The 24,863-nt window shown below is 46.7% G+C and overlaps 3 protein-coding genes across 3 annotated transcripts; 2 read left to right on the top strand and 1 right to left on the bottom strand.

The window, feature by feature from the left end:
- The first annotated feature begins 227 nt into the window (after positions 1 to 227).
- LOC119442782 (angiopoietin-related protein 7) lies at positions 228 to 7,706 on the top strand. Its single transcript, XM_037707802.2, has 2 exons — positions 228 to 1,969; positions 4,174 to 7,706. Exons 1-2 carry the CDS (start codon positions 728 to 730, stop codon positions 4,708 to 4,710), a joined length of 1,779 nt encoding a protein of 592 aa, XP_037563730.1. The 5' UTR covers positions 228 to 727; the 3' UTR covers positions 4,711 to 7,706.
- LOC119442781 (uncharacterized) lies at positions 5,766 to 16,763 on the top strand. The gene is made up of 3 exons (XM_049663030.1): positions 5,766 to 5,769; positions 15,003 to 15,201; positions 16,385 to 16,763. Exons 1-3 carry the CDS (start codon positions 5,766 to 5,768, stop codon positions 16,761 to 16,763), a joined length of 582 nt encoding a protein of 193 aa, XP_049518987.1.
- LOC119442780 (uncharacterized) lies at positions 15,814 to 24,811 on the bottom strand. The gene is made up of 3 exons (XM_049662394.1): positions 22,696 to 24,811; positions 19,768 to 20,031; positions 15,814 to 18,133 (listed from the first exon to the last, which is right to left on the bottom strand). Exons 1-3 carry the CDS (start codon positions 23,008 to 23,010, stop codon positions 17,978 to 17,980), a joined length of 735 nt encoding a protein of 244 aa, XP_049518351.1. The 5' UTR covers positions 23,011 to 24,811; the 3' UTR covers positions 15,814 to 17,977.
- Between the last annotated feature and the right edge of the window lie 52 nt (positions 24,812 to 24,863).

The raw sequence follows: 24,863 nt of genomic DNA, 5'->3' as shown, positions 1-24,863 counted from the left end.
CATCCACGCAGCGGTTGTATAGCTGCGAGCGGGCGAGCTCCTTTCTTGTCACCCGAGTATTCTCCCACGGACACAAACCCCTTGGGCGGGGCTGGAAATTTGCCAGGGTCGACGACGCTTCTCGTGCGCTTTGGACCGTGGGGATTGCATCACGCGCCTTTTCTCCTTGGTCTTTTCTTCGTGCCGAAGGTTCGAGCCTTGACGCCCGTTCGCAGAAGCCCCGAAAAAACGCCACACGCGACCCATCCTCCTCTCCCCGCGGTTGGCGCTCGTCGGCAGGCCCGAACTCTTGGTCGCAGTCCGGGTAATCCCTGCACCGTGTGTTGCCACCACGTTCCGCGAACCGTCACGCACCCATACGCGCGACAGACTTTAGCGAAGTGTTCCGCTCCACGCGTAAACAAGCTCAATTGCATGATGTGCTCCGTATGACGCGTCTTCCCAGTTATCTATTGCGGCTAACGGAAGTGTCCCTTGTCAGAAGTCGCCTGTCTCCTCGGTCTCGGCGGTGAGCCACACTCGAGTGCGCGTCAGCACGCGAGCGCACACTCCACACCGAAGCTCAGAGGCTATCAGCTCAGTTTTGACAGCGCGGGGTCCGCGAATCGCCGGGCCTTTCCTCCTTGCTCATTCTGCTTCTCGAGTGTCTTGAGAGATTATATACGCAGGGTCGCAGTCAGTCGCACGAGCAGACAGGAGACAAACTACGGACTTCGCGACAGCCGCGATGGCTTCTTCTACACAGCGCACTCCGTTCCTGGTGCTCGTTTTCGCCGCGGTCTGCGCGATCTGCAATGGCCAAAGTAGACTGTACGCCCGGCTAGACAAAGTTGAAACGCTCATCACCGAAGTTCGAGACCAGTTACAAATAGAGAACAACCTGCGGACAACGCAGACGGTGAGCTTTCAGATGGCACTGGATAAGGTCCAGAAGCAGTTGGAAGACGTATCTTCCAAGATCGGCCGTACAGCGAGCAGCGGTGGCGGTGGCGGTGAAGGCTCTGTGGAATTCAACAGCCGTTTAAGAAGCCTTGAGTCAGCCTTCAACAACCTCCAAGGGGACGTGGGAGGCAAGGTGGACACGAGCATCGCAAAGCTGACCGAGGTCGAGACGAGAACAGCGCGCATGAAGGACGACATGGACAGCAAGCTGAAGAAGGTGATGAACGGGATAAACACAATTTACGACATGAACAAAGAGCTCAAGAACACCATGACCTCTGCTTCTCGCGCCGTCACGGAGCCAGAGTCGCCGCGACGAGAAGGTTCTCGCCGGGGCGGAGGCTCGGCCGACACGTCACTGTCCTTCCTCGTGGACACCATCGACGACACGCAAAGGAAGATGCACGAGCAGCTGGACGTGCTGAAGAACCACATGGGCAGGAAGCTGGAAGGGCTGGAAGTGCTCACGAACAGCCTCATCGAACAGAACGACGCCCTGCTGAACGAACTGGAGGCGTTCAAGGAACAGTGTCCAGGTACTGCCGGCAACGCGCGCTCGTTGGACGCTCCGCCTGTTACTCCACGGCCTCCCAGGAATGGAACCGGAAGCTCAGACGTTGCGAACAGGATGCTGTTGGAGATTAAAGTGAGCCAACTGGAGATGAAGAACGACTTCAGCAAGATGATGCGCGAAGTCGAGAGTAGCCTCACCGACATCAAGGAGTGCCGAGTTCCCGGAGGCCACACTCCCGGAAAGACGTTCGAAGCCAGGTCTCCCAAAGGAGTCGGCGATGGGGATGGCTTGACTGCCTCGGAAAGCATCACGACGTCACGTCGAGCTCCAGTTTCCAGCGTGCAGTCCGTGGGTGAAAAATGTGTCTCGGCGTCGCACGTGATGAGCCCTCGAAACTGCGCAGATCTACGCACTGGTGGCGCGACGTGCGACGGCGTGTACATCGTGTACACGCAGGGAGTCAGAGCTGTCAGGGTCTACTGCGACATGACCACCGATGGAGGAGGATGGACGGTGAGACCACTCTTTCATGGTTAAAAACAAAGCAAGACATAGTCATGCATAGAACCGAATGTTTTAGTGTAGACCTGTCCTCGTACGACAATGTTTATGAAGCTTTGTTGCTTTACCTATGCATGAAGTGGGTTTGCAACTTTCGATGTAGTCCTTCTGCTCTGCCAAACTATTCGCATAAAAAGAATAAAAACCAAGTGCGGAATTATCGATAGTTAATTAGTGAGTTCATGTCACTCATACGACTTGCTTTGAGCTTTGTAAGTCGTACGAGATATACTCAGAGCTATTAAGGTTACCATACCCCCAAGCGGAGCATACCAATTTTCAATATCTCACACAGTGCACTATAATAGTCAATGGAATAATACGTTATAACTGCTATTTGGCACAAGGAGAATAAGTGAACTCTGTCGGGGAGTACACTGGGAACTGCAGTTTTACATTGCAACACCAGTGACTCTATCATAAAGAAGTTGCCAGCAGGTACTTAAATTTAGGTACACATTGAAGAACCCCAGGAGGTCAAATTTAATCCGGCGTTCTCGATTACGGCGTACATCATAATCATATCGTGGTTTTGCCATGTAATACCACAGAATTTTGTTGGAGTTGGCAGCACTTCGTTGTTTTCACGGTTAAGCAGAACTTTTAGTTCAAGTGTTTACCACATCCACCACTGGCATTTAAAAGCGACCTACGCTCGCACCTATCATGAGCGGTAGTCTACTGTTTGTAGAATTCGGATTCAGTGAGCAAGCTGTGACGTTACCACACCATAACATTCCTTCACACGAAGAAAAGCATGCATGTGAAAATTGACCGAAACAACTTGCATAAAAGGATTAATTGAAGTTCTTTTGGCAAGACATTATTACCACACCCGCGACTACAGTGATTGCGCGAAATAATAAGCGCCCTTTTTAAGTTGTTTTGTATTATTCTTCTTGTGGATTTATGCTTCCGTCACGTGCATTCAAAATTAAAACGCTCATGAATAAGGTAATGCCATGAACAAGGTTGTGAAGGGTCGAACTTTTCAAACTAACTACCATCTACGTTGGACATGACGTTTTAGCCGTCATAATATGTGCAGAAATAAGGATGCAGTAGCGTATGCAAGTGCAAATTCATTTTCTGCATAATTATTCAATTGCTGCCGTCTGTTAACCATTAAATTTCTTTGCTTCGTTAGCCATGTTCAAATTCTTTTGCATGCTATGCATTGACATCATTTGCTGTTTAAAAGTTGCAATAGACATTCCTTTCTGACAGTTTGCTTTTGGAGTGTTCATTGGAGAACTATTTTTTTTTTTTTTTACCATCATGGTGCGCCGCATAGCCTCTCTCATCCGTGCGCACACCTTTCGTACGCGTCAGCCAAAAGAATGCGGAAATTATCGTTCTCTTTCTTTTCCTTCCGCATTCATGATAAATTTTAATGATTTATGTGTAACCGCGGGCGGTCACACGCACGCACGCACGCACGTACGCACGCACGCACGCACTTTTCGAGGAAACCTCGTTTATCATCGCCTTATATAATGCGTATCTCACACTACACGCATCATCAATCATGTGCTCTTATGCGTCTACCGAAATCGCGCTACAAGTTCAGGGTTCTGTTGTCATATAAGTGACAATAGCCAAACGAATTTTTCACACGGAAGAGATGATCAGTCGTTCACATTTCTAGACGGAGTAGAAGATAACCATAAAATGAGCTGAACCGTGGAAACGACTGTTTAGTTTTGGTAGACGTAGTAGAGATGTACTCTTTTATATGCCACATGATACTCTAATGCGTATAGTGTCAGGCTCTGTATTAGGAACACAATGATGAAGATGGTTTCACTGGAATGTGTGGAGTTCCTCTGGAAACTTATTTGAAGTTGTTGTACTAGAAATCCATGTTCCTTCATTGGCAGGATGATACTTCTGTCCAATCGCCGGGAACTTGTATTGGTTAGAAAGAAGCGCCATATTGAGTGACATATTCTTGGCTATAGATAAGAATGTTCAGCGCATTTTTTTCGAAGGAAACATATATACCACTTGTGGTCCAAATATATGCATATATATATATATATATATATATATATATATGTACCGCAGGTTAAGATGCATGTCATGACGTGTGCGTAAAGTGTTCAGCCAGTCCACACGGGCGCTTTCTTCACTCGTTTTCTGTGTCTCGTCTGCAGGTGCTGATGCGCCGGGGCAACTTCACCCAGTGGCCGCTGACCTTCGAGACGGACTGGAACAGCTACAAGCACGGCTTCGGCGACGTCGAGCGCGAGTTCTGGCTGGGCAACGACCTGATGCACATGCTCTCCACCGAGCACGACATGATGCTGCGCGTCACGCTCGAGTCGTTCGAAGGCGAGACCATCGACCTCGACTACGAGGCGTTCGTCGTGGGCTCCGAGAACGACCACTACCGGCTGCGCGTCGGCTCGTACGTCGGCGCGCATCCGCGCGTCGGCAACTCGCTGCGCCGGCACAGCGAGCAGCTCTTCAGCACCCACGACCGGGACGCCGCTCGCCGCGTCAACAGCTGCGCGCGCCAGCACAAGACCGGCTGGTGGTTCCACAGCTGCTACAGCGTGCTGCTCACCGGCGAGTACACGAGCGAACGCAGCGCGCCCACCACTAAGGGCATCCGCTGGCCCGCCTGGAAGACGGTGCCCCTCAAGGCGGTCGAGATGAAGATCCGCCCCAAGAACTTCATCCCGCAGTGAGCGCGAGGGCGCTTACTGTTTGCGTGACACGTTCTTATACGGACGCAGACAGTATACTGACACAGAGAAGAGACACCGACGCGCGTGTCGCCTTTTGAAGACGTGCTCTGTGAGAACTGCATTCGCGGCTCGGCGAATGTCACATAACGCGACTGGAAGACTGAACCGCGTCAAAATAATGTGGCAGTGTAGTGGAAGGTATAGCTCCACTACAGGCAAACAGGGAACGCAATCATGCGAACGGAAGCGTGTCTGCGCCTCGTATAGTAAGTTCGCGTATGCCCCTCGATGCCGGAGCATGTTCTGCTTGGATTCTATATCAAAGTCTCGATCTAAGTTTTCAAAGCATGCTTCGACACTACCACTCCAGTGCCATATTATTGTGAAACAGAGCATTATGCTTTATTTTTTCCTTGCGACGGAAGAAATACAGCACTTGAGTCGAATATACAGAGGTTTTCGTTCGTAAGTCCGCTTTTCATGCTATTGGTTGGCTAACCTTCGCTATCTATCCAGCATTAGGATTGGCTGAAAAGTACTCTTACGAACAATTTTATCGTAAGAAGTTTTCGTAAGTATGAGCCCTGGAATAGGGTACATATACTGACAATGTCACCAGATTGAGAAACCTCGGGGGCCCAGCACGCGACCCTGCAGGTTCTGACGCACAGCCCTGACTTTCGAAGACGTTTTCGCAAGCAGGAATGGTGATAGCTGAGAAAGCCATTACAAACCGTTGTTGTACACGAACGAAGAGTTTTGTAAATCCAGTACTTGGCCTCTTAAGGAAGATGTTGGTGTGTCTACTCTGCGTATCCCTCACTCCGTGCACTATCGCTAAAACTGCGTCACGCCACATTCAATACTCCGTAGCAGTTATTTGCAAAATCGCTGAAGCCTTACAAATTGGCACCTGTGCTTGGTTAGCCATCCGGACGTTCAACCTATAAAGGCTTTATTGCGTAAAAGGAGATAGTGATCGAACCAGGCGTCAAACGAATGAGCGCTCTTTTATACAATTTGAATGTAATCCTTTCACTTTCATACGACTGACCATGGGTGAGTTTTTCGCAAGAGGGTCGTAACAGCATGACGCTACATCACGACGTCAGTTACAAAGTACAAGTGGGCATTGCCGTTTGTTAAATCTTATATTTTGCGAGCGCTAATCAAGGAAGTTCTTCCGCGAGTCGTGTAATCCAATACTGGCGCCAACAGCTTGTTAACCTTCGGAACTCCCGAATTCACATAAGCGCCAGAGCTCGCGTACTGGACACCGGGGTTTGTATGCGAAAGAAGAATTCAAATTGTTCGGAAGGAGTAATGTTTAATTACCAGAAAGGGTATTGCCGGCAGGACGCTATAACTAGTTTCAGCAGCGTAGAAATTCAGAGAAATAAAAAGCGGAAACGTACGAATAACCGAATGACGTCCGAAACATGGTAAATCTCAAATAAGAACGATGGCTTTTCACAACCTCTAGAAAATGGCCGTGTACAGCCATTGCATGTTATGTCTGTGAGTGCGCTACAGTTTGCGTTTGCATTGTGCGCGATTATTGTGTTGTTAAGCGTGTCTTTCCTGTGACTGGATATTAGCTTTTTTGTATTTTTTTACATGTGATGGCGAGCGTGTACTTGTGTTTGTCCTTGCGTCATGATATTGCCGTGTATTTTGTTGAACTTGTCAGCCGGAACTATGGCGGGAATCAGTTGGGCAGGAGAAAACAAAAAGCCATTTTGTAAATGTACTCAATGTCTTGGTCCCAGCCGGATAGGCCAAGGCCTACAGGCGATGCAAGCGCTGTCATTACTCGGTTATGCATCTTTAGGCGTTCATCAGGAGATTCACATGTTCGTGATTTCTGTGGGGGATTGTTAGGAGGAGATGACTTTCTCTTCATCTAAATACCTTGTGCCCCCTGGTCTTATCATGCCACTGGTTCATTGGCATCATCTCACAGCGAAGTACGCGTACAGCTCGATTATAAGTGGCTATGAGTGACGTGTTAATCTACATGTCGGTTATCCACATTTCTCGTGTGATTTGAACAGTTCGAACTGTATTAACACGTGATCTGAGAGAGACAGTAAAGATGGAAAAAGAAAGACGAGAAAATTTACCACGGGGGGAAAAAAGAGGAAAATATACGTCTGGCTAGTTACTTTACATCTGAGAAAGGGGAGGAGAGAATAGAGATTTGATTTTTCAAAGCGGTGAATCACATGGTGTCGTTTTGTGAGACTTAACAGCTCTTCTTTAAGGTCACTCGAAGGAAAGAATATGTACAATCAAATGGGTTTCTACGCATTTTGTGCTTGACTTTCACACAGCAGAGCTCTGACATTCATGAGCGATGGCTGGGACTTACACGTACACACTGTAAAAAGAGCAGCTCTTATTGTTGAAATTATTGTTTCGCGTATATTTTCAAAAGACAAAGCCGGCCAGAGCACAAGCTATGCCGAAGTTCCACGATTACGCACGACCTACCATGGCGAACTTTCCTTGATTTTGGACTATTAATAGCTGAACGTCTTGTTGATATACGCGATTCATTTCTCTTCAATAATTTAAATGCAGTACACAAATTATGAAACACTTCGTTCGAGTTTCTATTCGTAATGACAATTACGCATTTAAAAAGAATAAATTTTGTGTTTACATTGTTGCTAAGAGTGTTATTGTATATGTGCTGGCAGCTGCTTGCTTGCGAAAGCAAAGATAATTTTGTTCATTGAGATGTGGTGCTTAGTGCTGTGATTGAATATTTTTTGAGTCCGTGTTATATGCGTGCATATATATGTGTGTGTGTGAGTTCAAGAGTCGCGTATTTTTTACGAGGAAAATCGTCTCTGCGGGTTTACCGTGCCCTTTGATAAACTTTACATAGAATTGCGGTATACTAGGAAAAAAAATCATCTGTGAAACCTTCGTGTATGCTTTAGTGGTGTGTAAATAAACTAGAAGTGCGAAATAAAGAGACAGTAAAACTAGTCATCAAGTGGTTGATTATTCGACGCCTGATGCCCCACGTTTTCAAGACCTCAGTACGTGGGCGCTCTGGGGCTGTGTTGCTCTCTCGAATTTTATGCATGCTCACGGATTTGCGTGTTCGATGGTTGTCCATCACCTAACATCCCCTACAGGAAGGTATTTGGTTCCTAATTATGCACGCGCTGACTCAGCGTTTCAAACCAATTGTGAAGTCAATTTTCGATTTAACAAAACTCGAATGCAAGAAAAGTTTGATTTAACGAAGGTCTTACATTCCCCTGCACATACTTACAGAGCTTAATGCATTGAAAACCCCGAAGCAACAAAGTGGTCTCGACGTCTCGCCCGATTTAACGAAGTGTTAGGAAAGAAAACGGGCATACAGAAGGGCCACAGGAAACCTGTTGTGTTCAAACCGCCTAGAAATTTATTCACACACTGCTATAATGTTTTCACGTATTGCTACAATTCTCGTATTTATACTATGAAGGTTTGAGGTAGACCATTTTTCCTTTACTAAACGCCATTGACATGTTAAGAAGGAAGGTTTGACGGCTCCTGCGGAGAAAGAGAAGGCACACTCAAATCATATCCCTTTTCACTCTTGAATACATGTCGTGTTATTCACGTGAGCGCTATAAGCACTTTCGATGTAACGAAGTTACCGATTTAGCGAAATAATTCAATGTTCCCACCGACTTCACTAAATAGAGGTTTACCTGTGTCATGTACCTGCAGCTGCAAGTTTAATATTCTTGTACACGGTGTTCCGAGTTGAACCCTCAAACTGCAGGGAATTTTGCTAGATGAACTAGCAGCAGCCACATGTGGCTTAGCGCGGCTTCGTTGTTTGGTGAGGCAGACACCCATTTCACGAGCAAATTTCTCATTATACTGCCAATTGATTAACTGGAAGTGATTCACTATACCTCTGAATTAGGTTCACGTACTTAACATATGCTTTGTCATTGTGCCTAAGTTGCAACGTCTATGGCGACTCTTATCGGATACAGGCTTCTTTTGTGGAATTGTGCTGATGAATAATTCTCTCTTGATGTTCGAAATATCACGTATCGATGTTTGCTATGGATCCGTTTTGTTCCACGACGAGGCCCGCGAACAGTGCAAGAGAAAATGTGATCGTACCGTATTTTATACTGTGTATACGCACCCATACCCACTCCTCCACCAGACCTCACACCGGCATTCCACAGGGGCTGGGTTCGAGGAGCATTCATCACGTCTCGGTGGTGAACTGAATTACCGGGCGTATTATTGCACTATCCTTTTAAAAGGTCATTAAAGGGAAAAGCTAAATAACTTTGAAGCAACAAAGTCTTTTGGAAAACACTATTAATTTCGTGATCATAGATTGATTACTTAAAAAAATGAATTTCGCGCCGAAAGCCCAGCACCGGCACGTGAGGATGGCTTCAGGGATTTCAAAGTCCTTTTTCATATTTGGGCCTCGTTGGCGCAGAAAAAGTTCACGAAACTTGCCAAGTGCAACTTTTATCTCCTTTAGAATTCAATTTAGGCAAGTTTTACCGGTAACCATATAATCTAGACCTTATCAGACACGGTCAACATCTATGACGTCACGCCTAGCTAGTGCGGGAATTTGAAAGTGGTGTCGCCACTTGTTTCTTTTTTTTGGGGGGGGGGGGGGGGAGGCGGCTTTTCTGGCTTACTAAGCCTCGCTTGAAGCGAGAGTTTTGTGACGGAAGAGATTAATACTGACCTGGTTTCGAAGAATCAATGTGCTGAGTTGTTTGTGTAAGACTTCTCTCATCTGTGTTTTTATTTTTGTTCCTCTCAGTTTCTATGTTAAGGCGATTCAATGCTTATTTCTATAGGGATGGGCGAATATTCTAAACATTCGAATAACTAATCGAAAAGTGTCCTATTCGATTCGGTCTTCGGATCGAATAGTCAGTATTCATAAGTGCGAATATCTTGCGAATACTTTTCCGAATATTTTATAACGTCAACAAGACCCAAATAAACATAAAACTGGAGCAAAAGTACGGTAAATTTTCACCTGCGCGGGCATAGTATAGATATAAAGCACGAGAACTTGCGTAGTGAAGCGGGCTACGTCACTTATACGTAGCCATATTTTACAGGTTGTGCAGCAATCATTCGCGCTCTCTGAAGAGCCCTGTGCATGCGAAAAAAAAAAAAACTACTTGTTTGCTTCTAGTGCTTCATTTGTGCTTTTAATAAACAACGCTTCATAACGTACTATGTAATGATAGAAACTTGCTAACCTCAAGAATACGGGGTTGTGAACATCGTTTTTATTATTTGTGACACCGGCTGTTCATTATTCGAAAAGCTATTCGAAAAATACTCGATATTCGATACGATTCGATTAGCTTCTGGCGCTATTCGATTCCTATTCGATTCGGTCTGAAAATTTGCAATTCGCACACCCCTCCTTGTTTCCATTGACCTTTATGAGCGCTTTGTTTCTGATACTTAGCGATTCTGTTCCTTATTTCTGAGATTCCTTTCTTTATTTCAAAGAGAGCTGGGCCTTTAGGCAGAATTTAAAAAAAAAAACGCATCGTCCCGTAAGGCTTTGTATTGACAGTCAACTTGACTCGGCATGAGGAAGTCAGCATGCTGGTCACTGCGGTGACCAGACCGTCTGACCAAGGTAGCCCGGATATGTCGTGTGGCTAGGAAAGTCCACAACAGGTGGTACACATCGGCGTCTTGTCTTGGGTGCAATTCATGCACATGTACTTTGCATGCTACCATATGTTTCATTTCCGTTTACATTCACTCTTGCAAAAGATTGTCCAGGAAGCGAATAGCTTCTAACATTTGTACGTTATATTCCACCAGATAATCATAATTCACCAATCCGCAATTCGGAATCTCACAATTCCGCAAACGAGGACCACTGTCACTTAAGACTACTGCACATTATGTATTTCCGTGGCGGCTCCTTCGAGCTGCCACGTAAATATAAAGCATACTTTGAATTCTTGGAACTTGAAGCAGCTCCGCCCGAGCTTTGCGCTCAATGAGGAAGCTTTTAGTTTTTCTCCGCGACACTGGCCTGAATCGGACGCTTACCGCGCATGTTTGTGCTTGCTACGTGTGCAGGCTTTGTGCGTGTGTAATGTGCACGTTGTGTACTGTCGTTCCGTGCATCACCAATGTAATCTGGAGTAGCAGGCTGTGCCTATGGCTTACACTTGGATGCAAACATCTCCAGCACCCATCAAATAATATCTCTATCTCTCCGTTTCAGCGTTTCAGCGTTTCCGTTTCTGATAGGAGCCGCAAGGTACCAGGTAGTCCGCTCTTAAGAAAACACCTTTATCAGTTCAAGGAAAGAGAGGAGGAGAAAATAAAGGAAGAATTAAGGCAGGGATGCTAACCAGAAGAGCGTCCGGTTGGCTACTTTAGACTGGGGAAACGGGAAGAATAATAAAAAGATCAGAGCGAGTGAAAGCTGACACTCACCGTTTATGTGGATGACATTTCTTTTTCGTAAATTAATTTTTTTTCTATGAAGATTTGCCTCCACTCTGCTTGCTCTGAAGGTAAATTAGTATTTGCGCCCTCGTCCACCTTCCAGCGCGCACGAGTCAAGAGACTTGCATGCTAATAAAGTCAGCTGTTTCAACAAGGCCTACTGTCTTTCTTATTTATTTCATCCCTTAGAACTCGGCAATTACGTGAATGCTGTAATTAATGCGTGCAAGTTACTCTATCCTCGCGGTGGTCTCTTCATTACCATATGAAACAAACTCTGGAGTTGAATACGGCTCAGCACATTGTGATATAAAACCCAAAACGGGACGCATTTTCAGTAGCTTTGTAAAAGAGTGCTTAAGGAGATATGGTTTTCAGTAGTGCACTGCTTGCTGGTCTTCTATACGGACACTTAACTATCGTCACTGGTGAGCAGGACAGTTGATTATTGTTTTACCTGTGCAACTTTGCATCCACTTTTTTTTCTTTGCTTCTCAGGAGAGCAAGGCGGAAAACGTGCGTTCTAAATTTCAACCAAAACAAGCCGAGAAGACTAATCTAGCCTTTTAGGATCTGCTAATTAGCCACGTCATTAGCCTCATGGCTAGAAATGGCTTCGGGAAATTGAAACCTTTCTTCTGTATGTCTTTTAACACATAGAATTATTCATTCTGTTTATTCTGTGCGTATTCTTTACGGCTACAACTATACTGGTTTGGTCAACTATACCTATGCAGGAATAAGCTATACCGCTTAAAAGAAGTCGAACTGCACAAAAGGTAATTTGAACGGCCTAGTTTGTGGAAAACACATAATTATGTTAGATAGCAATGCAGGAACCGACCATTATTACTTCTAGTGTACATTTACGATAAATAAAATGACATAATGAATAGCGAAAGTGAAGCAGGATGCTGGTTTAGGCTAATTGGTTGGACATAATTAGACTAAAAGCTCGAACGTAAAACTCAGACACTAGAGAAGCGCAGTGTTTGTCCCTTGTCTTCTCTGGTGTCCATTATTTGCATACGTGCTGTTAGTCTAATTATTACCACGAAAATGAGCTGCACTCGCTCTTGGCTGCACAGCTAGGTGTACTATCTTTGTCACCTTTTATAGTCTGGAAGAAGTCTTCCGTTTCCATGTTGTGCCTCAATTATGACTTACAACCACATGAAGCCAACAGACATGAAGCCCCCCCCCCCCCCCCCCCCCCCCCCGAAAAAAAAAACGCATAGGGGAAATTGACTGTTCTTTCTTTAATAAAACGCAGAAATAATTAGAAAAAGGTAAATAAAAGTGGATGAAAAAAATGTCACAGTTTCGCCCTAAGGGCGAAGCAATGAATGCGATCGCAGCACAGCAATGTCATACGAAGTAAGGTGAGCGGCTTTGGTAGCAATATGAATTTTAGTAAACATGAGCTGATTAAGTAAGCAGGTGTGCTGCGGCGTAAGTAGACCAACATGAAGAGAGGCTCGATGACCACGAGAAGGCGCGTGTGAAACGGTGGTGCTGATGAGAAGCGCTTCTTGTGGGCAGCGCGTGCGAAGCGACACATCTGTAGTGCTGCACTGCCGATCCGGGCAGCATTGCATGTGTAGCGTGCGTTGGAAAATGTGGCCCGACTATTACTAACTGAATGAACAAGCGTGGTGTGAGCGCGCACAAACAAACATGAATAGATCACACTGAATGACTGCAGACAACGACTGTCAAAACGCTGGCAGCAAGCTCATACGCCGCAGCGGCGAAGGTACGTGCGGTCTATCGCTTCAACGGAAACTGAGCGGCGAATGCACGGCGCATAAAGGTCAGAGCCGTGTGGAGGTAAGAGACGGTGCCGGCGAGCGACGAGCGCGGGTGTTGGCAGAGCAGAAGTGCGCCCCCCCCCCTCCCGCGCTCCCCCCGGCGCTGGCTTCCCGCTTCCTTGCTTGCGCGTGGGTGATTGAGGGCGTTTGCTCTCCGTGATAGCGCGCGTCCCCGCACACTTCCGCTCGGGCATACGGCGCGCGGCGAAGATTTTATCTATAGGGAACCTCACGGCGACGGCGACGGCGACGGCAGAAATCCGGTTGAAGTGTCCATATAATTGCTATCGCAATAAAAACAACTTGCCGCAGGTAGGAGCCGAACCAACCTTTTCCGCATTAAGAGTGCGATGCTCTATATCAGATGGCTGCAAAGGCGGTGGTCCTCCCGTGCACGTTCTTGCCTTTTTGTGAATGTGTAGCTCAAATTTCCTGTACCTGCAGGAGAGCCAAGTTATCGTGACTGATCACCACTCTACATGAGAGTATACCGTCAACTTTTACACCAGAGGCAACACAATCACCTCCCATTTGGTGTCATTGACAGCCTCAAGTGTACCAGGCTGGTACTCCCGGTATTGTTGAGAAAACCAATCATTGGTCACTGGCTTTGAAGCAGCTGACGCTGCTGTTATCTTGGTGCGTCTTGGTGCCTACGAAGGCACCAAGACGGAGTTCTCTTGCAGCATCCGTCCTCATCAAGTAAATTGGCAATTTACTTGATGAGGACGGATGCTGCAAGAGAACTTCGTTTGGTTGTTCGCACAACGATGCAAACTTTCTATAGAGTTCACTGAGCATCTGTAAGTGCCGGCTGCATGCTCTGGACCTTTTGTTACGGCTGCAATAGCAAAGTAGCGTTTGTTTGTTTATCGTTCTTTCTTTTTATAGGTTCGTGTTTGGTGAACCCAAACGTTATTTTAAGCCTATGGCTGTGAGTGGCATTTACGAACGCTTATATTCTTATAGAACATCGGAATGCTAATAGACCAACGTGCGTCTCATGTTGATCTAGAGAAACCAGAGAACACTTGCTGTGCGCTTGCGCTCCATAAAACGTCCTGCGCGTCTCTCTAGCTACAGATCGCCGCTAAATCCGCTTGACTCCAGAACCTTTTCTGAAACGAAAAGCCTTGAACCAAACCCACATCGGTCGCTGGTGCAGAAAGCTATTCGTGCGCGCTACTGCAGTTTTTGAAGTCCACCGGCCCCAGTGACCGCTTATAGGCCAGGTGTGTTTCCTCGCGCGTGCACGCAGGGCTCACGGTATTCTTCTTTTACTCTTCTTGCTCCTTTCTTATTTTTTACCTCGTGTAGAGCAGCAAACCAGACGCATGTCTGATTGACCTCTCTACTTTTACTCTCATTGCTTTCTATTTCTTTCTGTGTACGAGAAGGCGCGCCGGTGCGACTTCAGAGGCAATTGTACGTGTACTAGATCTAGTCATTTATGAGTGTTATGCAGCGCCACTCACATCCATGGTGGCGAATGTGGAACATACTTTCAAGTACAGACGTCACGTTGTGTAGGAACTTTGAATCATGCAACTGGGGGGGGGGGGGGGGGGGGACCTTTGTAGACTACCTCATTTGCATCAATGCTGTACATGCACAGGGCAGACTGGTGCTTCTATATGTAATTCCAGTAGAAATAATTGCATTCACTGCAATGAATATTACTGACTGAAGTAAGAAACCCGACAACTTGACTTATTTTGCAGTTCCGTGTTACAACGCAATACCGATTGGTATCTTCTGTTTTATTGTAGCGCAAGCTGAACGACCGGGACAACAGAAAGGCACCTTTGACGCACACACGTGGCGCTGTGTGTGTGTGTCAAATGTGCCTTTCTGTTGTCCCTGTCGTTCAGCTTGCGCTACAACAAAATATAAGATGCCATACCAAGAAGCCCCTATAGCTACCCTCACCGATTCGTAGCCTCACGCAAAAAAAAAAAAAAAGCTCGCTTTTGTGTTTGGTGACGCCTCCAGCCCAGTCCAATATAATCTGCCTCGGCTCGGAAAGCTTCACCGCGGTGTTCGCCAGCATTCTCGATGCATACCGCCCGATCCTGGAAAAAGACGACCCGCTTTTCATAGGAGACGGAGATCCCCTAGGCATCATTGACCTACGCCGTGGGAGGGTGCACGGGCTGAACGGGACATACTTCAGGGACACTTTGACGGCAAGGTATGTATATTCATGTCTCGTGGGTTTATTGCATGTATAGCGTGGGATTCAAAAGTGAACGAAACGAGTTTTTCGGATATGAGTGCGTGTCTATAATCGATGATGAGAAATTCCTGCAGTTCCGCGAGCGCACCGTGCTGTGGCCGTGCACGCGAGCTCATAACGCTTCTCGAGCTCCACTGGCAGCATGAGAATGCAGCTAGCTCTATTACATCACCATGTTCCGTTCACTTTCGAGTTCTCAACTCCAGTCGCTTTATTACAGCGGCTGTATATAATTGCTTGTCGCTCGTCCTGTATCTACAAGTTTCTCACCCAAAAAAAGAAAGGGAGAAATTGTTCGAATCGTTAAAACGATGATTCAAGCAGCTGGACAAGTTGGTACGGTTGTTATTGAGAAGTGCGCAGTTAAAAATGGAATGAACCCACCTTGTCTGTCGTCGTACGCTCGTTCCGTCTTCAACTAAGTAATTTTCAAGAATGCAACCATTAAAACTACCGAGCGATATGGTGTTCGCGTAGTTCTCATATTGTACTCGGAGCACCAGATATGACTGCATATTTTCACAAAAGTACACGTATTCAGTTTTATTTCAAAGTAATGGACGAAGTAGCAATAAAGTGCAAATTTAGGAGCGATTCACACGACCTTCTATAGACATGTGGCGTGCTACACCACACGGAGAAGAAAATAGTGAAGCAAAACTTCGAGCCAGCACGAATGATGCTGTTGCCGGAGTCCGCGACTTTGCCGTGTATACTACGGGGGAGGAGCCAAGTGAAACAGACTTCTGTGCGAAGAGTGCCACCACTAGAACAAACGAGTCTGTGGATTCGTGCTGCATGAGCAAGTAGTGTGTTTGCTGCTCTATATGCTGACAGTTGTATAATTGTTGCGCGATCATGTCGCTAACGACGTACGAATCCCCTGGAAAGGCTATATCAATTCATGGTACGGTTAGTGAAATATTTTTAGAAAATAGAGTGACATCCTGGCGATCCCACTGGGCCCAAGCTAGACATGTGCTCTGGTTGACGCCCGTGCACTTGGGAGCTGATACCAAACATGGCCGTTAATTATCCAACGCTCAGTTCACCAATCTGGTTCTTGTGACCTTGTCTATTTTCGTTTGCCGTCGCAGGGACAACTTTTGCCACGACTCCTTTTACTCCATCTGTACAGATGCAACGAGTCGCACATGGACCTGTTCTTCCCCCTCAGAGTGGAGAGACCTCGCATCGTCTATGACGTGAGGCAGGCGATGCGCGAGCTGCCACTCAGGGGTGAGCTCCACATCGACATGGACCTAATCGAGTTCGACATTGGGCTTCTGGTGGCGAAGAAGAAGGGACAGAGCCGACCCCTGGTGACGCATCTCGACATTAACAGACTGGACGGCTTCGGGATGACCTTCCACCGAATGGGCCTGCTCGGCGCGATTCTCAACTTGGCCGTCGAGACGGCGCACAGTGTCTATGGCCAGCCTCTCGAAGACTTCTTCGAGATTTTGCTACGGAGGGCATTGCAGAGATACGCTGATAACAATCCACTCCCCATATAATGTGCGCGTCATCTTTCCATCTGCTTATTATTTTGCCCGGCACACAGTAGCCAGATGGAATCTGCGGTTGTTCAGCTTCTTGTACTGTCTTTGATTTGTTCACTGTATTACTTCCTACGGTCACGACAATCCTAACTTAAGGTGCCGTAAAAAGCCGTAGAGCTCCTTACCAAAGAACCAACCGCGTATGTTTGGCCCACGCTGTCATATATGAAATCCTCCTCTTGACTGTACCTTGAAACCTTGCAATACGTTCGCGTGTTCTGGCATCGCAACGTACTAGGTTACTAAAAGTGGGTTTAACACAATGCAGAATAGTACGTACGCAAACATACAACAATAAGCATTTTCGTATATTTTCATCACAGTAGGCGTATTCAGTTTTATTTCCAAGTAGAGACGAGGTAGCGAGAAAGTGCGAAATTTAGGTGCGATTGGCACGACTTTCTATAGACATGGGGTGCGCTACCACGTGCCGAAGGAAATCTGAAAACAGAACTTCGAGCTAGCACGAATGAAGCTGCTTGCCAGAGCATTCCACTTTACCATCGATTATTGTGCGCAGTGCAGTGGAAACTGAGTACCGTGCGCGCAAAGCTAAGTAGATGCAGGTTTGGTTGGAAACGACAAACTGTAGGAAAAGGACCGGAAGATTACCGCATGGGCGCCAACACACTATGACTTTGAGAGTGAATGCTGCAACCAGGTAGTCGTGTTGCATTTTTCACAAGAAATGCGGCGCCGTGGAGGACACGAATGAGGACATATGAACGGTTAAATAGAGCACGCTGTAAACCGGCTTTGGTTGCAAAGTTTTTGTTTTTGTTGTTTGCTACAAAATCTGCATTGTAATAAAGCCATCCGTACACGCAAGAAACCTCCTACCCCAACTGCAGGAGACGGTGCCAGTGCACAGAGCGATATTTCCAATTAATGCGCGCTCTTACGTTGATTGCGTTTCAAACGTCGTAATTCAGGCATTTAAACAGAAGCGCGTCTTTCGGGCGGAGTGGCGCTTTGAGTACAGGCGTAATCGCCAGAGCGGCGCAGCGTTCGCTGCACCATCGTCCACCACCCTCGGTGTTGAGCCGTAGTCGGAAGTGCCGCCGATATCGAATGAGCATATTTGATTCCTACAGGCACTTTCTCCACGCCAAGTGGCTTTGTTTGTCCCCTGTCCAGTGAAGGCATGTGTCCCACACCAACGAGGTTGCTCAGAAAGGCAGGGGTGCGGTCTCGAGAAACTGCTGCATGACGCGCATCATGAGCACCCTGAAGAACTCCATGAGCGGCATGGGCATAAGCTGGTACACCAGGGTCAGGCCGGTGGTCAACGCCGACGACACGGGCCCCATTCCGGTGATCTCCATCTGCAACAGGGGGGGAACGTAACACACTCAAAATGGACATTCGTCCTGGCGCCATCGAGAGGCTCGAGGAACGCAACACAGCGAAATCGGCAGCTAGATATCATACAGGAAGGAGTAGGCCAGTCAATGATCCCTTTATTACTTGGAGCGTGGTTTTAGGGCATAAGCAACCGCGCGGCGATGTGTTTGTCACACCATCACGGAGTGGTCGCGTAGCCTCGAGATGGAAAATGAGGAGGAAGAGAAGAAGTTTGTTGACAGCAGGTGAATCCAGCCTACGACTCTTTCCTACACTTGCTCCGCCCCCGATTTCGGTAAAGGAAAAAAAAAAAAACACCTACAGGCAAGTTGCAGAGACCGTGACCATTTAGGAGCGCAGCGCGTGGCACGAGGAAGGAACATCGCGAATGGCGAGTGCAAACAAGACGAAATCTGGCGTCCAGGAACCATCCAGCGCATGATGCAAGAGACGGGGATTTTCAGTGACTTCGAGTTTTTTTTTTTTTTTTTTTTTTTTTTTTTTTTTTTTTTTTGCTGCAATGCCACGCTTTCGTGTCAGCGTACAGTTTTAGAGGCGGGACTCAGAGGAAAAAATCTGACTTACTGTCATGCGTCGTGTGTGGATGCAAATCTAAATTCTAAAAGTATGTCCAAGGAAGAAAGTGTAAAGAGAGGTCTGATGCTACAAATATTACCTTGCATTGCCGCCGTCCCGACACCTAAAACGCAGTGTGTGTTATTGCCGCATAGTGTGGAAATGTAATGCTAGAATTTTGTGTAGGGCGTTTGTATTTCATATACTAAAGAGCCCGTCGCGTCTGCTGGCTGGTCCAGACAAGGTGTCGCTAAAATAACTGCTGAGCGGCTAAAAATATTTTGGGGGCATTGGAATCTGATTTTTTGCTTTGTTTTGTTTAATAACTGTTGATTAATAGGAAGCACACGACTAAAAGTGCTACATTGTTATCATCCTTATTTTCGGCTGTTCAAACTTCACACGTGGTATAAAAACACAAGGCTGAATAAAAACTTTGGACAACATGTTGTTCTAACGTTAAAATTAAAGCGGGAAAACGCAGTGCTACATAAACAAGTATGCAGGAAGTGTTAAAGTTTCTACGTTCCTGAACGTGGCCTGAAAATTCAGTAATATACCTAATACCCCACGTTGCTTCACTCGACTGTAATATACTGGAAGGAAAGTGCAACATATTGACTTGCAAATGAAGCTGCAATGTCTGCGGTAGATGCTAATCTTAGCACTGGTGCGAAATGAGAAGGAACTTCCTATGGTACTAAACGCTTCATTCGCATTGCGCCACCGCTGAAGGAAGACGGTCCGCTGTGCGGAACGACACTGATAGCAACAAGCTCGTTCCTCTGTTACCCTATAGAATGTAAGCTTCAGATAGTTTGTTCGACATTAGGAATGGTAAAGCAGCACCAAAGACATGCGCGAAAGTAAGACGTAAGACACACAGGCGCTGACTAACAAATTCTTCTCAGCAGGTTGTTAGTCAGTGTCTTCCATTCATCTCTGTATATATTTCGCGCTGTATGCCTTACCATTCCTTATCTCTGCTAGTTACTCTTCGATAAAGACAGTTTGCTCCGAGGTGCCCAGCGTGGCGCACCTTGAATCCTTGCGTGGACCAGAAGTTCACGTCTCCTATGTACGGTTTGAGGCCCCCCTTGCGGTCCTTTGGCAACCGCAAGACCACGTTGGCCCCGAAGAGTTCAAAGCGCGCCTTCAGTTCGCCCGAGAGAAGGCCGCCGGGCAGCTCGTAGTCGAACACAACGTCCGGGTTGCGGATGCCCACGGGGAACGTGACCGAGATCCAATCCGGGTCCGAGGTGCAGTCTACGTCAATTTCGCCGTTGAAGAACGCCGTGTGCACCTGCGTTCATTGATATTTGCACCATTTTTCTCCGCTGTCAGTATATAGAACGGGGACAGTAACAGTATGACGTCACGGAAATGTGTAAGTCTTTGTCGGTGATCGTTTACGGATAGCAGCGCAAGAATGCGTATCACCCAGTGATTTCAAATATTGGTAAGTTTAGTTCCTAATCTGCGAAGATGAACGGAAGTGGTGCTCTTGTAACAAGGGTCGATCGCATGGCTCGCCACTATCGGATTGCGCCCGCAGATGTCGCGTTACCATCGGTAAGCAATACCATCGCAATACCACCGGTATACAATCGTGTATTTAGAATTTAGGCACACTTTAACAAAACATGGCTGTCCGAAAGTTAGGTGCATTCACACAGGCTGATATCGACAAAGGTCGCTTGTCGATATCGAAATCTGGTAGGAGTGGGCGACCAGCGTCCGGCGACCAGCGGCTTAGCCAGGAATGTTTTCTTTTTTGTGGGGGGAGGAGGTACGTGCCCGGTACGTGCCCCCTCCGCTCTGGCTACGCCCTTGCTGGAGACCACGCCGGCAAGCATGGTCGACCTGCCCGTCGCCATACTGAAACTGTCTCGCGACCGGTGCCGTTCGCATCTGCGCTCCCGCCATCGCCATGTAGAATAAGCATCAGCGTAAACTACTGGGCTTTTCCTCCGCCGTGGATTAGTCCCGCAGCTTTGCGACTCTGTTCTCGCCGGTGAAAAAATCTGTTAGCGGTGACTTCACGAAATTGGTCGCTTTTCTACCAAGGTGATCACTTGCGACTAACTTCGCGTGAACTCTTTGATTCGCCAATGTGAATGCCGCCTTTATCCTAACAACTCCACCGTTGCGCCACTTCATAGCTTTCAGAACAGCGGCTCAATTCACAAAGCTTCTGATTCATAAAAGCAGTTTGTCATTGGCCGGGCTCTTTCGCTAAAAATCTGTCCAACACCACGATTGGCTTGGACCTGCTCTTACGAACAGTTATAGCATAAAACTTTTTTGCAAATGCGGGCCCTGGACCCGTATTCTCCAAAAGCTCGTACGCTAGAGTAGTTCGTAGACGAGAAAATTTCAGCCAATCGTGATGCTAGGAGAAGGAGGAGGATTCGCGGTAGCGAATTCACCGCTAATTTCATTATTTCCTTCCCTCCTCTCTCTCCCTGTCATCTTTGTGTTCCCCTTTCCCATTCCCCGTTGTAGGGTAGCCAACCGGACGTTATTCCAGTTAACCTCCCTGCCTTTCTTTCTTTCTTCCTCCTCCTCCACACTACATCATTTAAGCGCACTTAGATCCTCGGTGGCCTGATGACGCTGCGGTCGCATGGCAGGCCCGCGTCTGAGCCCGATTGATGTACTTTTACTTGGCCACAGAAGTGCGCTTCTCCCCAAGTGTGGCAATATTGCGGAGAAACCAGCTTTGAGGAACGCTTTCCTCTGTGGGAGCTTTGCACGCACGCATGGACAACTTTCTAAAAATCACCGCCAGCACCACTGGCTCGCGCACCTAAAATAAACGAGCTGTTTTGTTCGCCGCCAGAGCAGTACCTATATAGGTCGAGTGGCGTGGTTTCGATTGCACTTCTGGCGCAGCTAGAATATGTGACCCGAAATAGTTTTGGTACATGAGCACTCCATTTGCTCAACTCTACCTTTCTTCTGTACTGGTACTCTAGCAACCCACACTTATGCGACGCCAAGCACGTGTGTTATAAATAATATTCGATCGAGAAGTTACGGTAAACGCTGTTCGATGACTTTGTAATCATAATACTCCCGTACAAGTATATAACACTCACGGCGGCGGCTTTCCTTCGCTTCCTTTAAGATCACGAATACAATGAAGCTAACACTTGTCACAGTTTACAGGTTCGGCTCCCCAAGGTACCGTTAACAGTCCGGATGCTGCTCTTGCGCCGGCGATCGAACGGCCTGAATACCTGCCCGAAGTACAGTACACACAAGGTTAAACCATAGTCGTTCTCTTACACAATGGCTCATCCCGTCTTGCCATACCGCCTCTGCCAACTTGGTGCAGAGTCGAGTTTTTAATAATTGACTTTTCGATTTGTAATAATTTAAACTGAATTGCGAATTGAATTCAGCATTTTTACCAACTTTTTTGAGTGGCCCTATTCGTTTACTATGTAATTAGCCTAGTCTTATAGCTTGGCCGGAGGAGTCTTTGTTTTCTCTGTTTTCATTCAAATTAATTTTCTTACAGGGACTATTTGATTAACAATCTCCAAGAAAATATGATTTGTCGATGGTATGTCCACTGGGAACCGTATCGGCAGTTCCATGAGCACACACGGTAAAGTGAAACCTAAGAGCTCGCAAGCACTGCCGAACGTCCCACTTTACCACACTCTATGTGCTTTCGGAACTGCCATACACTGCGAGCGTTTTTTTGCCTCGCTTTTCAGTCTGTATGAGTTGTTACCACAAATAAATAAATAAATAAATAAATAAATAAATAAATAAATAAATAAATAAATAAATAAATAAATAAATAAATAAATAAATAAATAAATAAATAAATAAATAAATAAATAAATAAATAAATAAATAAATAAATAAATAAATAAATACCGCACTACATGCATGAGTAAGTTTTTGATGTTATAAGTGAAGTGAAACGGCCACGCCAACTCGAGTTGCTCACGTTCACTCCCCTGCCGTTCTTGAGGACGATGAGGCCCAGGTTCTGCGTGCCGCCGATGTAGATCGGCTCGTTTTCCTTGATCTTCTCGCGGTTCCTCTCCAGGAGCGTGTTGACCAGTGTGGTGACCACGGCGTTGCCCAGGCACAGCAGCTTGCTCTGACGACGTTGCCTAGAGATATGGACGCCAGCCATCCTCCTCTCCCGACCACTGTCGCGGTGTCTGCACCACCCGAGCAACACTCGAAACGACCGCGTTAGCGCCGATGTCTCGCTGACCACCGTCGACACAGAGGTGACGGCCAATCGGCGCGCCATGGATGACGGTGGCGCCGGCGATTGCAAACAGAGCCAAGCGAAGAAGCCTGACGCTGACTGCGCAGATTTTCTTCCTGTCAGACATATAACTTTTCTTCATAGGAGTGCACAAGGATTTGTTTACAGTGATTAAAGACTGTTTTCTATTACATCCACGGAAACGAGGTCCATCTACGTCAATAGCTCAATATTATTAGATCAGAGTTCAAGGTGTCGAACTCGATACTCCGACACTCGCAGCCCACGCAACACACCCAAGATTACAGCATCCTGTTTGACCCAGTCTTTGACGCACACGCTACTCCCCAAGTTGCCTACACTCTCGAATACGCCAATGTGCGACGAGAATAGCATAGGTAGTCGTACGTTTTGGCTCGTGACACATTGCTTTTTATGAGTTCGAGACCATTGGAATACGTCTCTATATAGTTGCATTAAAATGAAGCCAACGAATCAGGTCGAGTTGGTGTTTATGTACATGTGGTCGAGTCGGTTTGGGTCAGCCCGACTCCAGACTCGATTCGCTCACGTCGAATTCAGGGAAACGAAACATATGTGCGCTTTGGCAGATGATGCGAGCTCGTCTTGGATAACCGCTAAACTTGAGATGATTTTTAAGCTGCAGCTAATATTCTATATGTAGCGATAGAAGGATATCAGAATCCATTATAACCGCAGATGCGCAATTCCCCGCTAAATTGGTAGTACAAAATTACTAGTCGGTCGGCCAATATAAGGTGCCTTATTCGTAAGATAAGTACGCTGTCTAAGAAGGTACTGATCGCGCACAAAAACTCGCTACGCACAAAGGGTCGCTACGACTGAGAAAGCTGCGAACGAACACACCCACTTACTGTGATGCCGTCATGTCAAACGTTCTTAGGAAAGGTGCCATCCTTAGAAGGCCCAGTACGGAGGCGACAAAACCTTGGCGGTTATTAGAATATTCTGATGTAGACGTTTGACCAGGCCAGCTGTGCGTCACGTGGGTTCAAAAAGTAAAACGACGCCATTAAACAAAACCGCATGAACAAAAGAAATCGAAATGATCGAAATGAAACCGCGCATTCCGGGCAAACATGAAAGCAGTTAAAGGAGGCAGAATCGATTGACCTAAAGGGCGCTCTAAGCACCTATAGTTGACTCAGCTGCGGCGGCGTATTTGATATTTAATATGTAAAAATATTGAATATAAAGGAGAAGCGGGACCTTGTCGGCGCGAACCAAAATGAGTCGACTGCAGAGCACAGACTATACATTCGGCCCACCTGAACAAATTGAACGAACTATAGGAAGCTATCGATTCTTTTACCCAAATGCCGAAATGCCAGCAAGGATCTGGTGCCTTATATCTCGCGCGCACTTTCGGCAAGGGTTGCATGCGCTGATTGCACTGAAATGGGGAGTAATTTATTATTAAAGAAGAGCATAGAAATTGACAACACTGGACTTTTCCATCTTCGTTGCTCTCTACACGTTCTTACACAATTTTGCAAAAGCATGACGACCTCAGTTACGATAAAAGCAGGTACTAAGATACCGAGGGTCACCCATCGTATATGGGGCCACAACGTGAACTTGATGTCACCCAAAAACAGCTACTTCCTAATCACGAGCGTCATGGGAAATCATGCAGATCCCACGCTCTGTGGGAATCCATGTAAGCGAAGCGTTCGCATCGGCTCCACTGTCGTGGCCGAACGAGCGCCTGTGAATCGTACCTCCCCCAGCACGCTTTTTCATTTACGGAAAGCCCGCGGAATCTGCACACTACGTGATGACATCGTTGTTGCCGAGTTTGAGAAGGAATGAAATTTTTAAAGAGGAGTTTTTACTTGTGCTTCTGCTGTAAC

Source organism: Dermacentor silvarum, chromosome 2, assembly GCF_013339745.2.
Source record: "Dermacentor silvarum isolate Dsil-2018 chromosome 2, BIME_Dsil_1.4, whole genome shotgun sequence".
In the NCBI taxonomy this organism is placed as follows: Eukaryota; Metazoa; Arthropoda; class Arachnida; order Ixodida; family Ixodidae; genus Dermacentor; species Dermacentor silvarum.
The sequence above is the reverse complement of the archived record's forward strand: the minus strand, read 5'-3'. Positions and strand labels throughout refer to the sequence as shown.